The sequence below is a fragment of the Staurois parvus genome, unplaced genomic scaffold (assembly GCF_062004578.1).
Source record: "Staurois parvus isolate SC_StPar_1 unplaced genomic scaffold, SC_StPar_1.0 ptg000362l, whole genome shotgun sequence".
NCBI classification, from domain to species: domain Eukaryota; kingdom Metazoa; phylum Chordata; class Amphibia; order Anura; family Ranidae; genus Staurois; species Staurois parvus.
In genome coordinates, this window is record NW_028318158.1 from 5333580 (window position 1) to 5354374 (window position 20795).

Sequence of the window (20795 nt, forward strand, 5' to 3'; positions counted from 1 at the left end):
CCCTTAGGCCTTATGCACACTGGGCGTTTAGCTCCAGTGCATGAGATTCTGGCTTTTTGGTGTGGACAGAAGCCACAGGGGTACCATCTTGTCCTGCTGCCGGCAGCCTGTAAGAGAGGCTGAAAGCTGTTGCGGCTGGATGGTGCACCGAGTTATAATAACATTTAGGGCAGTGCCTGCCCTGGGATGAATGCTCAAATGCACCTGTGCCTTTTGCCGGCACCAAAACACCGGATCTTATGCACATGAGCTAAATGCCTTATAGTGACAACGCTGCTCCTACTTGTAGACTTTGAAAGGCAGTGTTGTCACCCTGTCACAGGAAGTAGCTGGGGAACTTTCCCCATTCTGTGAACAATAAAACAAATTTGGCTGCAGTTGGGTTTTAGAGACATCACTTACATATTTCTTTGGACGGGTACTTCATACTCGGCAGTAAGGGAGAATTTAGAAGGTCTTATAACCCACTGAGTGCTCCCTATTTCCACCATTCCATCTGCGATCTGGAAGCTGGCCTCAGCTCCAGACATGCAAATGTGTAAAATCCAGCGATATGTGTGCGTGGGAAAATCTGCAAGCTGTCCATGTGTCAGGCATCAGTAAATGTATGAAGGTCAGTGGGTGCAGTGCTGCAGAATGTACGTAACATGCCATGTTTTTGCAGTAGTTATTATTAGCTGGGGATACAATGAATATCTGTAATATAAAAACTCAATTTCCTGCCTTAAAGGAAGCCTTTAATGTCGCACTCCAGAGTCTCTAGAGAGGATTATTTTTAGCTGGTTGGTGTCTGGCTTCTGTGGCATGATGGTATGACATAGTTGATGTAAGCTGGTTTCACAGCATTCAATAAGGCAGTACAAAGTGCAACCAATCAGAATAAAGTATAAAAAAAAAAGAAAATACAATGCCATGCTGGCCACCCTGCTATTAAGCTGACTATTTGATGTCAATACTTTAAGTCCCTGTCCCAAAAAGTCCCTATGTGCCTACATCTTGCAGGTCAGCAACTAGACTGTGTTGATGGGGGGCATCAAGCGATTGCAGGAAAGAAAATCGCTCCATCTATGGCCGGGTTTAGTGCAGTCAAAATAAAAAACAGAATATTAGAACAAGGGGCATTACTTACAGTCAGTAGGGTGTGTCCCTTGTACTGATGCCTTTCCTTTTAGTTGAAATCCTCCTCTGTTCATGCCCCCTCTCCCCCCCCACCCCTTCTGCCATAATCTTCTAGTGCAGCGGAGGTTAATAGAACTAAGGGGTTGACACAGGCACTCCTCCAGGGAGCCCAGCTATGGCTGCTGTTTCCACCCAGCTGCTCCATTCATAGAAGCCATACTACAGCTTCTATGAATGGAACATGATCTCTGAATGGAGGGGGGCAGACTTATCAGTCATCTGTCCTTCCTCCATTCATAAGTTGAGGTTCATTCATAGAAGCTAGGTTACAAGGGCAGTGTGGTCAAACTGTCTCAATGAGAGCCCGTGACAGCTCCTTACTTGTTAACCCCCTCTGTACCAGGAGATTACGGTGGCGGGGGTAGGGGACATGAACAGAGGAGGATTTCACCTAAAAAGAAGATTCCTCAGCACCAAGAAACATCCTAAGTTTTATCCCTTGTGTTGATTTTTTTTTTATCAGATTATTTTGGCCACGCTTGGGTTTAATGCAAAATAGGAATCAAAAAATAGGAAAGAGAACAAACACTTTAAAGCAGGATAGTCCCAGATAACAAATAATTCTGGCTGTGTTGTTGAAGAGATTAAATCATTTGTACAATAATAGCCCTCCCAGCCTCAGAAATTGAGGGATATTCATGCCATAACCCATTCCGAACCTCCATGTGCAGCACAGCGTAGTTCTGAGAATCGTGTGATAGCATCGCTTTCTGCATTACACTATATTTTACCTGTGTTGCAGAATTCAAGGTAAAACAGCCAGTGTGAACAAGCTGCCAGACATCATTAAAAGATCTGTGTGGTGGTTGTGTACACATTTTGACTGTTTATTTTCATAGTAAGGATGAAAAAAATAAAATTTTGGGTTATATTTATTTAGAATGGAGGTTTTTTTTTTTTGGGGGGGGGGGGTTGAGTGGATTAGCATTATATCAGCTGACAATGACAAATTGATTGGTGAAGGGGAAAGTAATTGTTTGTTTTGACTTTTTTACAGGTTGGCACAGGTTTTGGATATTTCCCAAACGATTTGATAGACATAAAACAAGTTTACACAACAGATGAACTGGAGTTACCTGCAGATGTAAGTTGAGTGCTACAAATAAAACTGTAACGGGTCATAGTGAAGTAACCCACATCCATTGTCATAATTCATTCTTTGTGCTTTTAAACTGTGTAAAAAAAAGCAGAAATCTGATTAACTGCTGCTATGGGTTACTGCACATCTGATGATCTTTGCACTTATTTTTCTTTTTAAATCAGCTGAGTAAAATCCTTTGACCTAACAGAAAAAGCCCTCTTATTACACAAACATTAGGACTAATGGCTGATTTAAAGTGTATGTATAGATAAACCTTTTTTTTACATTTTGGATGAAGTGTAGAAAGATTAGTGCTAGAAGAACAGGAAAGGTGTGCCAGCATTAAAGGATTTAGGTCCAAATGTCAATTGTTTTCCATTAAACAGTCCAGTAATTCCATATGCATTGTGAACATGTTTCGAGGGCTATGAGCAATGTCCCCTGTATTAGCGGTGGAGAATGCTGATATACTAATAAGTCAATAAAAAGGTTACAGTTCATAATTAGCGGTATATGGTCAAAGTTATTTAAAATATTAACAGAAATATGTAAGGAGAAGATGTCTAATAGTATCTTTGATCTAAAATGAACAAATCATTAATATAAACTGTATGGTAAAAAGTGGGGAACATGTCTAATAAATTCTTTTATATTGGTTTAAACTATTTAAATGTGTATGTATATCAAAACTTGTTTTTTTTTTTTTTTTGGGTGGAAGCGTTAGACTCCCATCAGGTTTTTAATAGGTAGATAAACTCATTATCTTTGTCCCAGTGGCTATATTCATAAAGGCAAAATGTAACGGGAAATCTAACATTTTATGGTTGACACTGAGGTTCAGGATAAAGTGAGGGTATGTCTTCCAACTGGAGCACTTGTTTTGGTCTTAACTAATTAATAGGGTAATTCTATTCCTTCTATAGAGATTTTTTTCTCACTGGCTGTTGCATCTCTGGAACAGGAAGTTAAAAGAAATCTCCCTAATAGGAAAAAGACAGCAAAAATAAACTGGTTTTAATACTTTCCTACTCTATACATACATTTTAACTCACTTTAATTGTATTTGTCATTGTTTTCTTATAATTCTGTTGCTATTCTGCATCTTTTTTGTAGGACACCGATTTTGTATGTTTTGAAGATGGGGAAGACAAGTTTGATAGCTATGATGTTGATGAACTTTTAAGCAAAGTGAAAATCAAAGTAGACAAAAAGACATCCACAGAGACTGAATCTCTACCCGTTGAACAGTCTACGTCAGAATCTGAAGTAAAATCAGAAGACACTTCTTCAAAATCTAGTGAACCACCAGGGAAGCCTCCTCAATCAGAATTTGAGGAGCCGTCAAAGGAGACACCACCTTCAGAAGCTGCGGAATCACAAAAGGAACCCTCACCCTCAGAAACAAAAGAACCACCTGAAAAGCCTTCTGGAAAATCATTGGGTGAAGAGTCTATTTTAGAATCTAAAGTAGATCTAGGAGACCAATCTGTTTCCAAATTAGGTGTACCTCAAGCTAAGCCATCTGTTTCAGACTCTGGACTAATACCAGAGGAGCTACATTTGTCATCAGAAACATTGACAACCCATTCACAGACTGAAGTTGACAGTTCTCTTGGTATCTCAGGGCCTGGAACACAGCCAGAGGAAGTGTTAACTTCAGAAACTGATAAACATACTAAAGAACCTCCTGGTTCAAACTCTGGAGTGAAGCAGGAGAAACCAGATTCTGACACTGAAAAAAATGAAAGACAGCCACCTATTCCAAACTCTGATAAGCCATCACTGGAAGTACCTGCTTCAGCATCCCAAGAGCAGATTGCACCTTCTGAAAGTCCAGAAAGGAGATTTGAGAGTGATCATAAAATGGATGAACACCAAATAAGCAAAGATTCTCTTTCTGCAACCAATGATGTACATACAACCACAGTAAATAGCAAATCCAAAGATTCTCAGGAAGAAAGTGTTGCTCATTTAGCAACAGAGGAAAATGCAAAAAGCGAATCACAAGTGCCAGATAATGAACAAGCCAAAAATGTCAGCACCTCTCAGGGAGAAGCTAAAATTATTAATGAAAACAAAATTGCAGAATCTTTTACTCAGATAGACAAAGATAAGATTGTAAACCTAAAGACAGAAGCTGGTTTAACAGGTGATGTAGTAGTAACAGAAGATGAAGAGACCAGGTGTGTTACACTTGAAGGTGAATACCAAAAAGAAAATTTGGAACATTATGAGGCACAAAAGGAAGAGGTTATTGGAGAGAAAGCAGAAATACCTTTGTTATCTTATGAGGAATTTGATATGAAGTCATCGGATCAGAATGATTCCACCTCCACCACTGCATCAGAAGCAAAGACATCCCCATCCAAAGAGGAGGTCAAAGTTTCTGTTGACATGGGTCATGCTACCCCCATAAAACAAGATACAAGTATTCTGACTACATTGGGAGACACTTTCTTTGCTATCGTCAGTGGAGGTGAACACACACAAGATGTCACTGACCTAGATGAAACTGATTCTGAAGAACAAGAAGAAGATGATGATGAACCAATTGAAGAGTTAGAAGAAGACGAGAACTTGTATCTACTCGGCATGGAGAAAAGCAACATGCATAAAAATGAACGCTTAGAACCCCCTTTTGATGATGATGCATTAGTTCTGAAAGAAGAGGAAATACAGGAAGCATTGTTAGCTGTTGACAAAGATAAATCTTTAGAAACGGAAAAGATAAATATTACAGCAAAAAAATTACAAGAAAATACTGTAAACATGTCTTCAGCTGATGAAACACTTCTTCCCAAGAGTAATACTGAAGATGAATCAAAAAAGGTAGACCCAGATATACAAGACCAACCTGAAATCATAAGTGTGAAAGAGACATCTGAAATAAAAATTGAAGCAGTGGGTTCTGAGATCAGTGAAAAAGAGGAAAGCCAACTACCCCCAAATGATGCACCTTTGGAAGGTCCTGAAGTTAAAGAAACTAAGATGAAAACAAATGAAGTAGATGAAGTAAATACTGATCACAGTGAAAAGCCAAAAGATATGCCAGAAAACAAAGACGTTGAAGTAGAGGAGGTAAGAGAGGGTTTGTTAAACCAAGAATCTTTAAAACAGGACGATTCTGCAAATGAAGAATTGCCAAAGTTATCAGAAGAATCTAATCTGGAAAATCCCAACAGTGTACAAGGCAAGGCTCAAGAAGTAAAACTGGAGACAAGTCCAGAGAATCCAGAAGATGTCAAATCAACAAGTGAACATCCAGCTGAACATCCAAAAATGGAAAACTCACAGATAGAATTGTCAAATCCAGTAGCTGAAAAAACTGCACCTCCAGAAGCAGGAAGCAATGAAGAAAAAGGAAATGTAGCAGATCATAAACCTGTAGATGAACAAACATTGGAAAAGTTCCCAATTGTAGAAGACATTGTAGTGCAACAAGGCAGTACTGTTGATACACCCCTTGAGAAAAATGAGACCAGTAAAGAAGCAGAACATGAGCAGTACAAGTCAAGTGACCAAAAGGAAAAGCAAGAGTCAAAAGATACTGATGCAGACAGTTTGAAGGTAAGGCCAACAGAGTCCACATTAAGCAATCAGGATCCTGAAGAGAAACCTGCCTCAGATATTGAGAGTCCGGTATCTGATGGTAAAAAAGAACAAGAGGACGAAAATGTAGATGGTTCTCTTGAAGATGAAAATGCTGCAAATGCTAGGCAAGGTAGAGAAATGCTTGCAAAAACTGAGCAAGAAACAAGGATAGATCCCGAGGTGCCTGCAAAATCTGAGCCTAACCAAGAATTATACAATTCTGATGTAAAAAGTAAGGACAGAAACACACAAGAAACTGAAGATTCCCTTAATGTGAAAAAAGTTGGTGTGATGCAAACCAAAGTGGAGGAAATTGGGAAAGAAAATAGTGAAGAACCAGTGCTTGTTACTGAAGATCTACTTGAGGAAAAAATTAATTCTGATATTGTAGATACAAAAATAGAAATACAAGAAGAAGATGAAAAGACACAAACTCCTGACGTGAAGCTTAAAGCTGAAACATCCAAGGAAGATGTACAGGAAGACCTTTTTGACCAGACTGTTGACAAAATAGCTGATGTAGAAAAGAGCGAATCATTAAATGAAGATCTTTCTGTAGATTCCGTACTTTCAAAAAGTGAAACTGTAGAGGAAACATCTTATATTGAAAACATCAAAGCCTTGAGCATTATGAGGGAGTTTTTGGAGGAGGAACGCATAGCACAATTCACAAAGTACCTTGGTCCTGACAACATTATGAGGCTGGAAGCCATGTTTCAGGACATGGACTCTGAGCTGAAGTTAGCTCGGAGGGATAATTTACGTCTGGATCATATTGACAAAGCTCTGGATCAGATTTTAGAAGCATCAGAGTCAAACATTCTTGACTTTGTGGAGAGTGTTTTGGACTCTCAGGAAGCAAACCATGAGGAAATGGTAACAGAAAAAGAAATGTTTGATGAAGAAGCAGCTCTGTTAGATGATGTCCAGGAGATCTCGTATAGGCTGAGACATAAACATTCCACACTGAGTGACAGTTCTCTGCTTGCATCGGAACAAGAAAGAGAAGAAGATGATGGTAAGAATGGTTTTAGACTTTTTTAAATAACTTTGGCTTCCACAAACATCCCCTAAAAAGCATATAAACCCCAAAACAAAAATGAAATTGTATTCCGGCTTACCAAACCTTAGATGTGGTCTCTGCATTTATTTCTTTAGTTTTCACCAAGTACAGAAAATACCTGTTTATACTGACAGAAATGCACTGCCATTGTCACTTACCATGAGCTTAAAGAAAGCACTAATTACAGTATATTTGTTGTGTAAACTAAAAATCCCAACAATCCACCATGCAGTAGAGATAAGCAAAGGAAGACATGTTGAAAGTCCTGTCCAGTGTGACAACTACAGCTCCCTCCATAGTGGAGAAAAAAAGATTAAACATGAAAAATGAATTCAACTACAACATCTAAGATCTGGTAATCTGCAATATGTTAAATTTGCTTTTTTGGACTTATATACACTTTATCTGCAGTTTTCTCAAAGAGGCCACAGTTACAATATTGTAGATGTTTTTCTAGGATTTGTGGTCAAGCATATAGTTGAATATGGAAGCAAACAAGTCTGGCTTTTGAAACACATTCACTTTTAGTGTGTGCTTTGGCTATGCAAATCAAAGCAACAGGTTTGCATTGCTATGCAGAGAAAGGTTTGCATTAAAGTGCAAGGAAAAGTTTGAATTGGTACACAGGGAAAGGTTTGAATTGGTACACAGGGAAAAGTTTGATTTAGTACACAGGGAAAGGTTTGAATTAGTACACAGGGAAAGGTTTGAATTAGTACACAGGGAAAGGTTTGAATTGGTACAAAGGGAAAAGTTTGAATTGGTATAAAGGGAAAGGTTTGAATTCCTACACAGGGAAAGGTTTGAATTGGTACAAAAGGAAAAGTTTGAATTGGTATAAGGGGAAAGGTTTGAATTGGTGCACAGGGAAAGGTTTGAATTGGTGCACAGGGAAAGGTTTGAATTGGTGCACAGGGAAAGGTTTGAATTGGTTCACAGGGAAAGGTTTGAATTGGTTCACAGGGAAAGGTTTGAATTGGTTCACAGGGAAAGGTTTGAATTAGTACACAGGGAAAAGTTGGAATTGGTTCACAGGGAAAGGTTTGAATTGGTTCACAGGGAAAGGTTTGAATTGGTACACAGGGAAAGGTTTGAATTGGTGCACAGGGAAAGGTTTGAATTGGTTCACAGGGAAAGGTTTGAATTGGTTCACAGGGAAAGGTTTGAATTAGTACACAGGGAAAAGTTTGAATTGGTACACAGGGAAAGGTTTGAATTGGTTCACAGGGAAAGGTTTGAATTAGTACACAGGGAAAAGTTTGAATTTGTACACAGGGAAAGGTTTGAATTGGTTCACAGGGAAAAACTTGAATTAGTACACAGGGAAAGGTTTAAATTGGTACACAGGGAAAAGTTTAAATTGGTACACAGGGAAAAGTTTGAATTGGTACACAGGGAAAGGTTTTAATTGGTACACAGGGAAAGGTTTGAATTGGTTCACAGGGAAAGGTTTGAATTGGTACACAGGGAAAGGTTTGAATTGGTTCACAGGGAAAGGTTTGAATTGGTTCACAGGGAAAGGTTTGAATTGGTTCACAGGGAAAGGTTTGAATTGGTTCACAGGGAAAGGTTTGAATTAGTACACAGGGAAAAGTTTGAATTGGTACACAGGGAAAAGTTTGAATTGGTACACAGGGAAAGGTTTGAATTGGTACACAGGGAAAGGTTTGAATTGGTACACAGGGAAAGGTTTGACTTGGTACAAAGGGAAAAGTTTGAATTGGTATAAAGGGAAAGGTTTGAATTCCTACACAGGGAAAGGTTTGAATTGGTACAAAAGGAAAAGTTTGAATTGGTATACAGGGAAAGGTTTGAAATGGTACACAGGGAAAGGTTTGAATTGGTTCACAGGGAAAGGTTTGAATTGGTTCACAGGGAAAGGTTTGAATTGGTTCACAGGGAAAGGTTTGAATTGGTGCACAGGGAAAGGTTTGAATTGGTGCACAGGGAAAGGTTTGAATTGGTTCACATTGAAAGGTTTGAATTAGTACACAGGGAAAGGTTTGAAATGGTACACAGGGAAAGGTTTGAAATGGTACACAGGGAAAGGTTTGAATTGGTACACAGGGAAAGGTTTGAATTGGTGCACAGGGAAAGGTTTGAATTGGTGCACAGGGAAAGGTTTGAATTGGTTCACAGGGAAAGGTTTGAATTGGTTCACAGGGAAAGGTTTGAATTGGTTCACAGGGAAAGGTTTGAATTGGTACACAGGGAAAGGTTTGAATTGGTTCACAGGGAAAAACTTGAATTAGTACACAGGGAAAAGTTTAAATTGGTACACAGGGAAAAGTTTGAATTGGTACACAGGGAAAGGTTTTAATTGGTACACAGGGAACGGTTTGAATTGGTTCACAGGGAAAGGTTTGAATTAGTACACAGGGAAAAGTTTGAATTGGTACACAGGGAAAGGTTTGAATTAGTACACAGGGAAAAGTTTGAATTGGTACACAGGGAAAGGTTTGAATTGGTTCACAGGGAAAGGTTTGAATTGGTTCACAGGGAAAGGTTTGAATTAGTACACAGGGAAAAGTTTGAATTGGTACACAGGGAAAGGTTTGAATTAGTACACAGGGAAAAGTTTGAATTGGTACACAGGGAAAGGTTTGAATTGGTTCACAGGGAAAGGTTTGAATTGGTTCACAGGGAAAGGTTTGAATTAGTACACAGGGAAAAGTTTGAATTGGTACACAGGGAAAGGTTTGAATTAGTACACAGGGAAAAGTTTGAATTGGTACACAGGGAAAGGTTTGAATTGGTTCACAGGGAAAGGTTTGAATTAGTACACAGGGAAAAGTTTGAATTTGTACACAGGGAAAGGTTTGAATTGGTTCACAGGGAAAAACTTGAATTAGTACACAGGGAAAAGTTTGAATTGGTACACAGGGAAAGGTTTTAATTGGTACACAGGGAAAAGTTTGAATTGGTTCACAGGGAAAGGTTTGAATTGGTACACAGGGAAAGGTTTGAATTGGTTCACAGGGAAAGGTTTGAATTGGTTCACAGGGAAAGGTTTGAATTGGTTCACAGGGAAAGGTTTGAATTAGTACACAGGGAAAAGTTTGAATTGGTACACAGGGAAAGGTTTGAATTGGTACACAGGGAAAGGTTTGACTTGGTACAAAGGGAAAAGTTTGAATTGGTATAAAGGGAAAGGTTTGAATTCCTACACAGGGAAAGGTTTGAATTGGTACAAAAGGAAAAGTTTGAATTGGTATACAGGGAAAGGTTTGAAATGGTACACAGGGAAAGGTTTGAATTGGTTCACAGGGAAAGGTTTGAATTGGTTCACAGGGAAAGGTTTGAATTGGTGCACAGGGAAAGGTTTGAATTGGTTCACAGGGAAAGGTTTGAATTGGTTCACAGGGAAAGGTTTGAATTAGTACACAGGGAAAAGTTTGAATTGGTACACAGGGAAAGGTTTGAATTGGTACAAAAGGAAAAGTTTGAATTGGTATAAGGGGAAAGGTTTGAATTGGTGCACAGGGAAAGGTTTGAATTGGTGCACAGGGAAAGGTTTGAATTGGTGCACAGGGAAAGGTTTGAATTGGTTCACAGGGAAAGGTTTGAATTAGTACACAGGGAAAGGTTTGAAATGGTACACAGGGAAAGGTTTGAAATGGTACACAGGGAAAGGTTTGAAATGGTACACAGGGAAAGGTTTGAATTAGTACACAGGGAAAGGTTTGAAATGGTACACAGGTAAAGGTTTGAAATGGTACACAGGGAAAGGTTTGAATTGGTACACAGGGAAAGGTTTGAATTGGTTCACAGGGAAAGGTTTGAATTGGTTCACAGGGAAAAACTTGAATTAGTACACAGGGAAAAGTTTAAATTGGTGCACAGGGAAAGTTTGAATTGGTACACCTGGCAAGGTTTGCATTGGGGCACAGGGAAAGGTTTGCATTACTGTGCAAGGAAAATTTGCATTGGTGCTTGGTGGTGGTGGTGGTGGTGGGGGGGGGGGTAGTCTGCATTGGTGCTCGGGGAAAGGTTTGCTATGGTGCTTAAATAAAAGAAAAATAAAATTGCATGGGTACTTGGGGAAAAGTTTGCATTGATGTTCAGGGAACAGAAGTTTACACTGGTGATAACAGTGACAGTGTCCAGAGCAGTACAGGGTGCCCTGCCTTTTATCTGCTCCATATTCAGCCTCACCATGTGGCAGCAGCCTATGTTTACACTGATGAGGTTCTAGATCCCTTCTTTGTGGTTGAGCAACCCAAGAAAAGTCACTGGCCAGCACCGACAGGGTGGGGATGATGCGTTCTGCTTGGCCAGTCTGTATCCACACACTATTCTTGCGGCTGGTGTGTTGCTCTACCCTGTCATCACTGCCCAGCTGTTTTCTAGCTCACACAGTGAAGCCACCGTTGATATAAATTGGATATAAATGTGCTGCAATGGTGGCTGAACCCCTGGGAATCTCTACCAGTTGGATCTAGTTGAAAGATCTCATGTTATTAGAAGATTTTGTTTTCCTGTGTGTTTTACAACAATCGTTCTAAAGGTTTTCTGTGTGTGTCCCCACTGGGAAGGTTCACCCTCCCTATTTGTCCTGGTGACTCTTCACCAAGACAGAAAGTGGGGGGGAATCCAAACATTTTGAGTTGTCATCTGCAGTAGATAAGGGAAATCCTCTAATGGAGAATATCTGTTTTTGTGACTGCAGTTTACTTTGAAGAGATTTCTTCTCTTTTCCTGTGGCGTTTCCAGGACAGTCAGTGAAAGGAAATCTCCCCAGCTGGACAGAGATGGAAAAAAATAACTTGATAGAGGTTTTAACCCTGTTTGCAGTGCAGGAAACATGCATTTTCTGCACAGCAGGGGAATGTGCTACATGTGTTACATGTATACGACTGGCATTAAAGTGTTACTAAACCCACGACCCTGCATTCACTATATCTGGTCTCCCACAGTACACGGAACATGGAAATGTAATTATTTTCGTAAATATAAACTGCTAAATACCTTTTCTCATCAGCAGTTGGAGCAGTCTTATGAATTCTATCAGTGTTCAGCAGAGCACTGGTAAAAGCTTGTAGGAGGAGTTTTCTTTCTGCTGTAGAAGGATGCAGGACCCCTGACCTCTGTCTGGACAGTGCTGATTGGCCCTGTGCTGATCACATGCACTTTCCCAAGAAAAGAAAAATATCTCTAGCAATACACACCAAACTGAGCATGTGTACAGTGTCTCCACACGATATATCCTATCAGGAGATGAGAGGGGGACACTGGAAGAAGGGGAGGATCAGAGAAGTCAAGATCAAACAGAATTTTAACACAATGCAGAGGATTAACCCATTAGGTTCCACAGTGAGTATATCAAGCCTGCTTTACTGCATAAACAAACTGATTTTACTGTTGTGGGTTTAGTAACACTTTATTGGCACCTCAAACACATCTAGCAAATGTGTGCTCATTTGCAACCACCAAACTGCATGGTACCGTAGTACCATGCGGTTTGGTGCAGTGCAGTCGCTCCTGCCATACTTTTTGCATGTTCACAAGGATTTGGCAACCCAATAAAATTAATGGGCTGTCCAAAACACGCCATGTGGGAACATGCAAAACTGCAAAGGCTGTGGTGTGAACTGACCCTAAAGGCTTTATCAAAAATGTTTGGCTATGGTTTCTGGAAACCAACTTCAGCAATCATGCTACACATGCTTTACAACTATGACCATGGATTCCCATATTTGTCCCTGAGAACAATATATTGTATGTGATCTGTGCATTTCCTATAAGATCACACACGGGTGCAGGCTCCAGGGTTGTGAACCCAATTTGTTAGAGAGAAACAGTAAGGCACAAGCACTACGTAACACCACTTTGTGTTAAACAGAAGTATACATATTATACTTAAGAAAGAAAAAGAATCAAAGTTTGGGGTGTATTTTTTAAGTTTATATTTGAAAACTGATGTTTTATATCTCATCCTGCCAGGCAAAGGGTCTTACTTTGCTTCTTGCAGCATGAGTTGTCACAATCCTCTATCTGCCATCTTTGTAAAGTTACATTAAAGGAGAAGCATGGACAAAGCTCTTTTAGCCATTCTTCTTCTGTAGGTCACAGGAGTGCACTTCGTTCTGCACTCCTGTGACCCAGTTTCAGCCAACAGTGGACTAAAGTTTGCTGTCTGCTTACGTCACAGAGCTGGTCCAGACTCTAGAGCAGGGGCGGACTGACAACTCATGGGGCCCCCGGGCAATAGGGGATCATGGGGCCCCTGTGTCCTTGCCCAAACTCAAAAAAGCCTATGAAAAAGGTACCAGGGGCATCTCATGGGGCCCCCTACTGACCCTGGGCCCTCAGGCAGTGCCAGAGTTTCCATATGGTCAGTCCACCCCTGCTCTAGAGGGATCTCAAATTTAATTTTGGGATCCACCCGGATGCCTGATCAGCAGCTGGTTCAGCCTCTCACCATGAATCTGAGAGCCTGGGCCAGCCACTCCCACCCCCTCCACAGCCCGTCACTCCAGTGAGTGCTGGAGGGGCAGAGCAGAGAGCCGGTTACTGACAGTCATTGGTTGTCTGCTCACTGATGACTGAGTCATCACTGGTCTTTGGTTGCTCAGTTCTTGGTCTTAGAGGAGATGGGGGATAGATGCAATAATGGACTGATGCTGCATTTTATCTAAATATCTAAAGTAAACTAGTACTTTGCCAATGCGAATCAAAGTTACAGGTATGTTTAATGCCCCTCTCCCCAGCAGCACATACTCACCTTTACCCAGGGGCGGACTGACAACTCATGGGGCCCCCGGGCAATAGGGGATCATGGGACCCCTGTGTCCTTGCCCAAACTAAAAAAGCCTATGAAAAAGGTACCAGGGGCATCTCATGCGGCCCCCTACTGACCCCGGGCCCTCGGGCAGTGCCTGAGTTTTCAAATGGTCAGTCCGCCCCTGCCTTTACCTTGCTCCTCAGTTGCTCTGTTCAACTGCTGGGAACAAAGAAAATATACATTACTTCTGGGAATGAAGTAGCATGGAGAGTAACTCACTCCTCTTCCTTTCATGTGACAGCATTGGTGCTTGAATCTTCTAGTGAAAAAACACGACAGCCGCTTGTTCCAGTGTCTGAGAAGCCATTGGTGGAGGTACCTGCTTCAGCATCCCAAGAGCAGATTATACCTTTTGGAATTCTGGAAAAAGAATCAAAGAATGATCAGAGAAAAGATGAAAGCAAAATAATTGAAGATATTCTTTCTGCTACAAAGGATGTACATATAGAAACTGTAAATAGCAAATCCAAAGAGTCTCAGCAAGAAGGTGTTGCACATCAAGCAACTGAGGAAAATGCAAAAAGGGAATCACAGGTGCCAGACAGTGAATACATCACAAATGTCAGGCTCTCTCTTGGAGCTAAATGGTTTAAAGAAAATAAAAACATAGAATCTTTTACTCTAGTAGACAAAGAGCAAATTGTAAACCTAAAGACTGAAGCTGGTTCCACAGGAGATGCTGTAGTAACTGAAGATGAAGAGACCAGATGTGTTACATTGGATAGTGAATACCAATATAAAGAGTTTGAGCATTATGAGCCACAAGAAGATGAGGTTGTTGGTGGACCAGCGGAAATGCCTTTGTTATCTTATGAAAAATATAAAATACAATCAGCAGATAAGACAGCATTTGAGAATGATTCTACCACTTTTTCAGATACAAAGACATCTCCATCCAAAGAGGAGGTCAAAGCCTCAGATGACATGGGTCATGCTACAACCACAAAGCAAGAAACGAGTATTCGAACAACATTGGGAGACACATTTTTTGCTATCATTAGTGGAGGTGAATGTACACAAGATGTCACCTATCTAGATGGAACTGATTTAGAAGACCAAGAAAATGATGAAGAACCAAGTGAAGACATAGATACGAACTTATACTTGCTTGGCATGGAGAAAAGCAACATGATTAAAAATGAACACTTAGAACCCCCTTTTGATGATGATGCAATTCTGGAAGATGTATTACAGAATTCACTGTCAGCTGTCAATGGATATATATCTTCAGACAATGAACAAAAGATCAATATTACTACAAGCAACTTATCTGAAAATACAGCAAATATATTTTCAGATTATGAAACACCTCTTCTCAAAGGTAGTGCTGGTACTGAATCTGTAGAACCAGATATACAAGACCAAACTGAAATCATAAATGTCAAACAAACATCTGAATCAAAAACTAAGACAGTGGATTCTGAAATCAGTCAAAGATATAGAGATTTTGTAAAACATGATGATTTAAACATTGTAAAGAGCAAATCCAAAGATTCTCATAAAGAAAGTTTTACTCATCAAGCAACGCAGGAGAATGCAAAGATTGAATTACAAGTGCCAGATAGTGAACAAGCCAAGCATGATAGCATATCTCAGAAATGGGCTAAAAAGGCTAAAGAAAGCAAAAACACAGAATATTTTACTCTGTTAGACAAAGATAAGATTGTACACTTAAAGACAAAAGCAGGCTCAACAGGTGATGCTGTAGTAACCGAAGATGAAGAGACCAGGCATGTTACATTTGATAGCAATTTCCAATACAAAGATTTTGAATCTTATGAATTGCAAAAGGTAGAAGATATTGGAAAGACAACTGAAACACCTTTGTTATCTTATGACAATTTTTATATGAGGTCATCTGATCAGACAGCGTTTAAAAATGATTTAACCTCCACGACTGCATCAGAACCAAAGACATCCCCATCCAAAGAGGAGGTCAGATTCTCAGTTGACATGGGTCATGCTACACCCATAAAGCAAGATAAGAGTACAGTAACAACATTGGGAGACACATTCTTTGCTATCGTTAGTGGAGGGGAGCACACAAAAGATGTCACTGATCTAGATAGAACTGATTCAGAAGGACAAGAAGATGGTTATCAAACAAGTGAAGATGTAGAAGAAGTTAAAAACTTGTACTTACTTGGTATGCAGAAAAGCTACATGTTTGAAAACGAACAATTAGAACCCTCTTTTGATGAAGATACACTTGTTCTAGGAAAAGTGGGGTTACAGGAAACCAAACAACAGATCAATATTGCTGCAAACAAGAGATCTGAAAAAACAGTAAATATGTCCTCAAGTGATGACAAGTCCTTGACACCTCTTGCCAAAAGTAGTGCTAATATTAATTTTGAACAAGTAGGACTAGATGTACAGAACCAACTTGAAATTGTAAATGTGAAAGAAAGATCAGAACCACAAACTGAGGCAGTGGAATCTGTGATCAATGGAAAAACAAGGGAAGAAAGACATGCTGGAGAACCAGCAGATGTATCTTTGTTATCTTATGAAAAAATTGATATGTCATTGGATCATACAGCTTTTGAGAATGATTCTAGTGCAAAATCAAAGACATCCCCATCCAAAGAGGAAGCACAAGTCTCAGATGACATGGGCCATGCTACAACCGTAAAGCAAGAAAAGAGCATTGAAACAACATTGGGAGACACATTCTTTGCTATCGTTAGTGGAGGGGAGCACACAAAAGATGTCACTGATCTAGATAGAACTGATTCAGAAGGACAAGAAGATGATTATCAAACAAGTGAAGATGTAGAAGAAGATAAAAACTTGTACTTACTTGGTATGAAGAAAAGCTACATGTTTGAAAATGAACAATTAGAACCCTCTTTTGATGAAGATACACTTCTTCTAGGAAAAGTGGGGTTACGGGAAACCGAACAACAGATCAATATTACTGCAAACAAGAGATCTGAAAAAACAGTAAATATGTCCTCAAGTGATGACAAGTCCTTGGCACCTCTTGCCAAAAGTAGTACTAATACTAATTCTGAACAAGTAGGACTAGATGTACAGAACCAACTTGAAATTGTAAATGTGAAAGAAAGATCAGAACCACAAACTGAGGCAGTGGAATCTGTGATCAATGGAAAAACAAGGGAAGAAAGGCATGCTGGAGAACCAGCAGATGTATCTTTGTTATCTTATGAAAAAATTGATATGTCATTGGATCATACAGCTTTTGAGAATGATTCTAGTGCAAAATCAAAGACATCCCCATCCAAAGAGGAAGCACAAGTCTCAGATGACATGGGCCATGCTACAACCATAAAGCAAGAAAAGAGTGTTGAAACAACATTGGGAGACACATTTTTTGCTATCATCAGTGGAGGGGAATGTACAGAAGATGTCACTGACTTACCCAGAATGGATTCAGAACAAGAAGATAATGAACCAAATGAAGAAATTGAAGAAAATAAGAACTTGTACTTACTTGGCATGGAGATAAACAACATGCATGAAAATGAACATTTAGAACCCCCTTTTGATGACAGTACAGTTGTTCTAGAAGATGGACTACAGGAAACTTTGTCAGCTGTTGATGAAGATAAATATTTAACATCTGCACAAAAGACCAATATTAATGCAAACAAGTTATTGGAAAATACAATAAATTTGTCTTCAACCAATGGAACACCATTTCCTAAGAGTAGTACTGATACTGATTCTGTACCAGTAGAACCAGATGTGCCAGATCAATCTGAAATCATATGTGTGAAACACACATCCAAATCAAACATTGAGGGAGTGAATTCTAAGATCAGTGAAAAATCTACAGAGGAAAGCCAAACACTCACAAAAACAAGTGGAGTAAATGACAATCACAATGATAACCCAGTACCAGAAAATTTGAAAGAACGCAAAGACATTAAATTAAAGGATTTAAGAGAGCCAAACCTATCTGGGAAACCTAACCTGGAAAGCCCTAACAGTAATCAAGATCAGACTGAAATAGTTCAACAGGACAAAAGTCCTTCATTGACTTCAGAGGTTCCTGCAGATGACAAATCAGCAAGTGATTCTGTTACTGCTGAACATCAAGGAGACCTGAAAGATTCACTGATGCAATCTTCAGATTCATATGTTAAAGAAATGGAATCTCCAGAAGCAGGAGATAATGAAAAAAAAGGAAATGTAAAGTACAATAATTCTGTACACAAACAAACAGAGAAGTTACCAGTTGTGGATATAGATATTCTGGTGCAAGAAGACAGTACTGTATATTCATCTCTTGACATAAGTGAGACCAAAAAGGAAACAGAACATGAGCAGCTTTATTCAAGTTATCAGGAGAAAAAACAAGAGTCAGTAGATACTAACAGTGTAGACAGTTTTAATTTAGGCTCAACAGATTCTGCTTTATGCAATAAGGATCTTGAAGAGAAAGCTTCTTTAGATAGTGAACATCTTCCAGTAAATATTGATAAAGAAGAGAATAACCACAGAACTTTGGATGGTTTTCAAGAAGATGAGAATGTTGCAAGTGCCAAGCTGGCTGGAGAAATCCTTGCTGAAACTGAAAAAGAAACAGAGGTAAATGCTAAAGTGTCTGAGGAATCTAATCAAAGCCAAGAATTAAACCGGTCTTTTCTAGAAAGTAAGGACAATAACAAGCAAGAAAATCAAGATTATAATATAGATAAAATGATAGAAACAAAAAAGGAGGAAATCGGTGAAGCAAATGTAGGACCATTGGTGGTTATTGAAGATACAAATGAGAAAAAAAATAATTCTGATATTTTAGATACCAAAATAGAAATAAGAGAAAAAAAAGAAACAATGACTCTTGAGGTGGTAAGTAAACCTGAAATAACCATGGAAGATAAACAGGCAGACATCTCTTACAAGACCAATGACAAAATAACTGGTGAAGAAGAAAATGGACCATTGGCTGGAGAGCTTCCTGAAGATTCCAAACTTCTAATGAGTGATACTGTACAGGAGGCAACTTATGCTGAAAACATTAAAGTCTTTATTATTTTGAGGGAGTATTTAGATGAGAAACGCATAACACAGTTCAAAAAATACCTCGGTCCTGGCAACATTATGAGGCTGGAAGCCATGTTTCAGGACATGGACACCGAGCTGCAGTTGGTTCGAAAGGACAATTTACATCTGGATCATATTGACAAAGCTGTGGATCAGATTTTAGAGGTATCATTATCAAATATTCTTGACTTTGTGGAGAGAGTTTTGAATCCTCAACAAGCAAACCACGAAGAAGAAATGTTTGGTGAAATAGCAGGGTTGATGGATGATGTCCAGAAAATTACGTATAGGTTTAGACATAAATATTCCACACTAAGTGACAGTTCTCTACTTGCATCTGGATTGGTAGCTGAAGAAGCGGGTAAGAACGGTATTAGAATTTTGTATTGTATTTTCTTTTCTACAGCATGGTATAGTATTCCTTTCTAAACTGTCACGGTCAGGATTCAGGTTCGGAGACCAGTAACTATAGCAGTAGAGAAGCTGTTCCTCTCTAACAGCATATACTTGCCTTTCCATCACCAGCTTGGTTCCACTTTCTGCTGTTGTGAGCAAAGAAAATACTTGATATTTCTGAGTATGAAGACATCTGTAACTCCTCTATTCTCATATAACACTGTTGGTGCTTATTAATTGGCTCATTGCTGTCCCATGGGGCAGGAAAAGTCTTGAATGGAGCCCACACAAAGCTTCTTTCCCTGCTCCCAGCAGCTGAATAGAGTGAAGGGTGGTGTAGGGAAATATGGTCATGCACTAATGGGGATGGGGACATTAAAGCAAGTTTGTTTGTTTGTCCTGCATGGGCAAACAACAGGCTTACTTTAAAACAGGGGTAAACCCTTAAATAATTAGGAGGCATTAAGGTGAGAGGATATGGGAATTAGAGCATAGGGAGTGAGTTAATTCTGTGCACTGAGGCACTGATATCAGCAGTGTCCTTACTAATATTTGACCAATATTAGCGATTATATAGATGATTGGATGTATCCCAGGGATATAGTAGTGCTATAGCTGCTGACACATGGAACAACAGCAAATGGGGGGGGGGGGGGGGGGGGTAAAAGTCTGACACACCTGGCAGGATCTTTACTGCCTATTCATTAGCTGGTGTAGATCTGGGAGAGAGCAAAGTCAGAGGCACAGGCAGCAGGACAGGTGAGTATTTGTAATCTACTCTTTCATTCCTTGTTCCAGTGGTCCACTATGTATATGCTTGTTTCATTACCTACCCCCCATCCCTCCGCAGTGCCTCCTTAGTAGTTTACAGTTAACCAGAACTGTGAGTTTAGGTTCTTTGTAACGTAAGAGAGCCTGGAGCAATGTAAATGAAGTATCCCATGTTATTACAGAAGGTTTATAATTACTGTGTACATTATAACAATTATTGTAATGGGTTCCCCCTTATCAATTCTAAAAGCTTAAAGGCTTTGTCTTCAGTGTCTGGCCATGGTTTCTGCTCACCCACTTGACCAGCCACAGTTACAAATGCTTTGCAACTATGGCCGTAAATCAAGAGTTTCCCCTTACAGATTGATATGCTTATATCCGATAAATGTCTTGTATGATATGCTTCATTTCAATCCTTAGATAAACAGAACATACAAAAAAAAAAGAGATTTCCTCCCTGAGAACAATAGATGGTTTGAAATCTGCAGAGTGTAGAGATAATATCATAATATTTTTGCTGTGGCAGTGGCAAATCCAATAATTGTATTTCATGTACTGTGAGAAGCAAACTGTAAGGTACAAGCATTGTGCAGAACTACAGAGCTGTAAGCAGAGCTTGCATATGTAATGAGCAAATACATGACATCCCCAAGTTTTTTCCTTTAGAATTGCTACAATCTGAGAAAAATACCAGTTGATCCTGCCAGAAATCCAGCATGCTTCTGACTTCTGTTTTAGGCAAACAACCTCTGCTGCACTGAAGACCCAAGAGTTCTCCCCTGTTGGTCTACAGTTCTTTGGCTATCCCTCTCTGTCCCTTTTCACATACAATGAACTCTCTCCCAGCTGCTGCCCTGACTACCCAGAGTCTGCCCAGACACTGAAGGGAGAGGGCTTTTGGGGGATGTAGTTCTGGG

General features: G+C 39.7%; 1 protein-coding gene across 1 annotated transcript in view; it reads left to right on the top strand.

Moving 5' to 3' along the window:
* MIA3 (MIA SH3 domain ER export factor 3) overlaps positions 1-20795 on the top strand; it is a 136359-nt gene that overhangs the window by 12902 nt on the left and 102662 nt on the right. Inside the window, exons 3-5 of the mRNA XM_089684996.1 lie at positions 2177-2263; positions 3374-6869; positions 13940-19072. Coding sequence (XP_089541122.1) covers positions 2177-2263; positions 3374-6869; positions 13940-19072 — 8716 coding nt within the window. The remainder of the gene's footprint in view (positions 1-2176; positions 2264-3373; positions 6870-13939; positions 19073-20795) is intronic.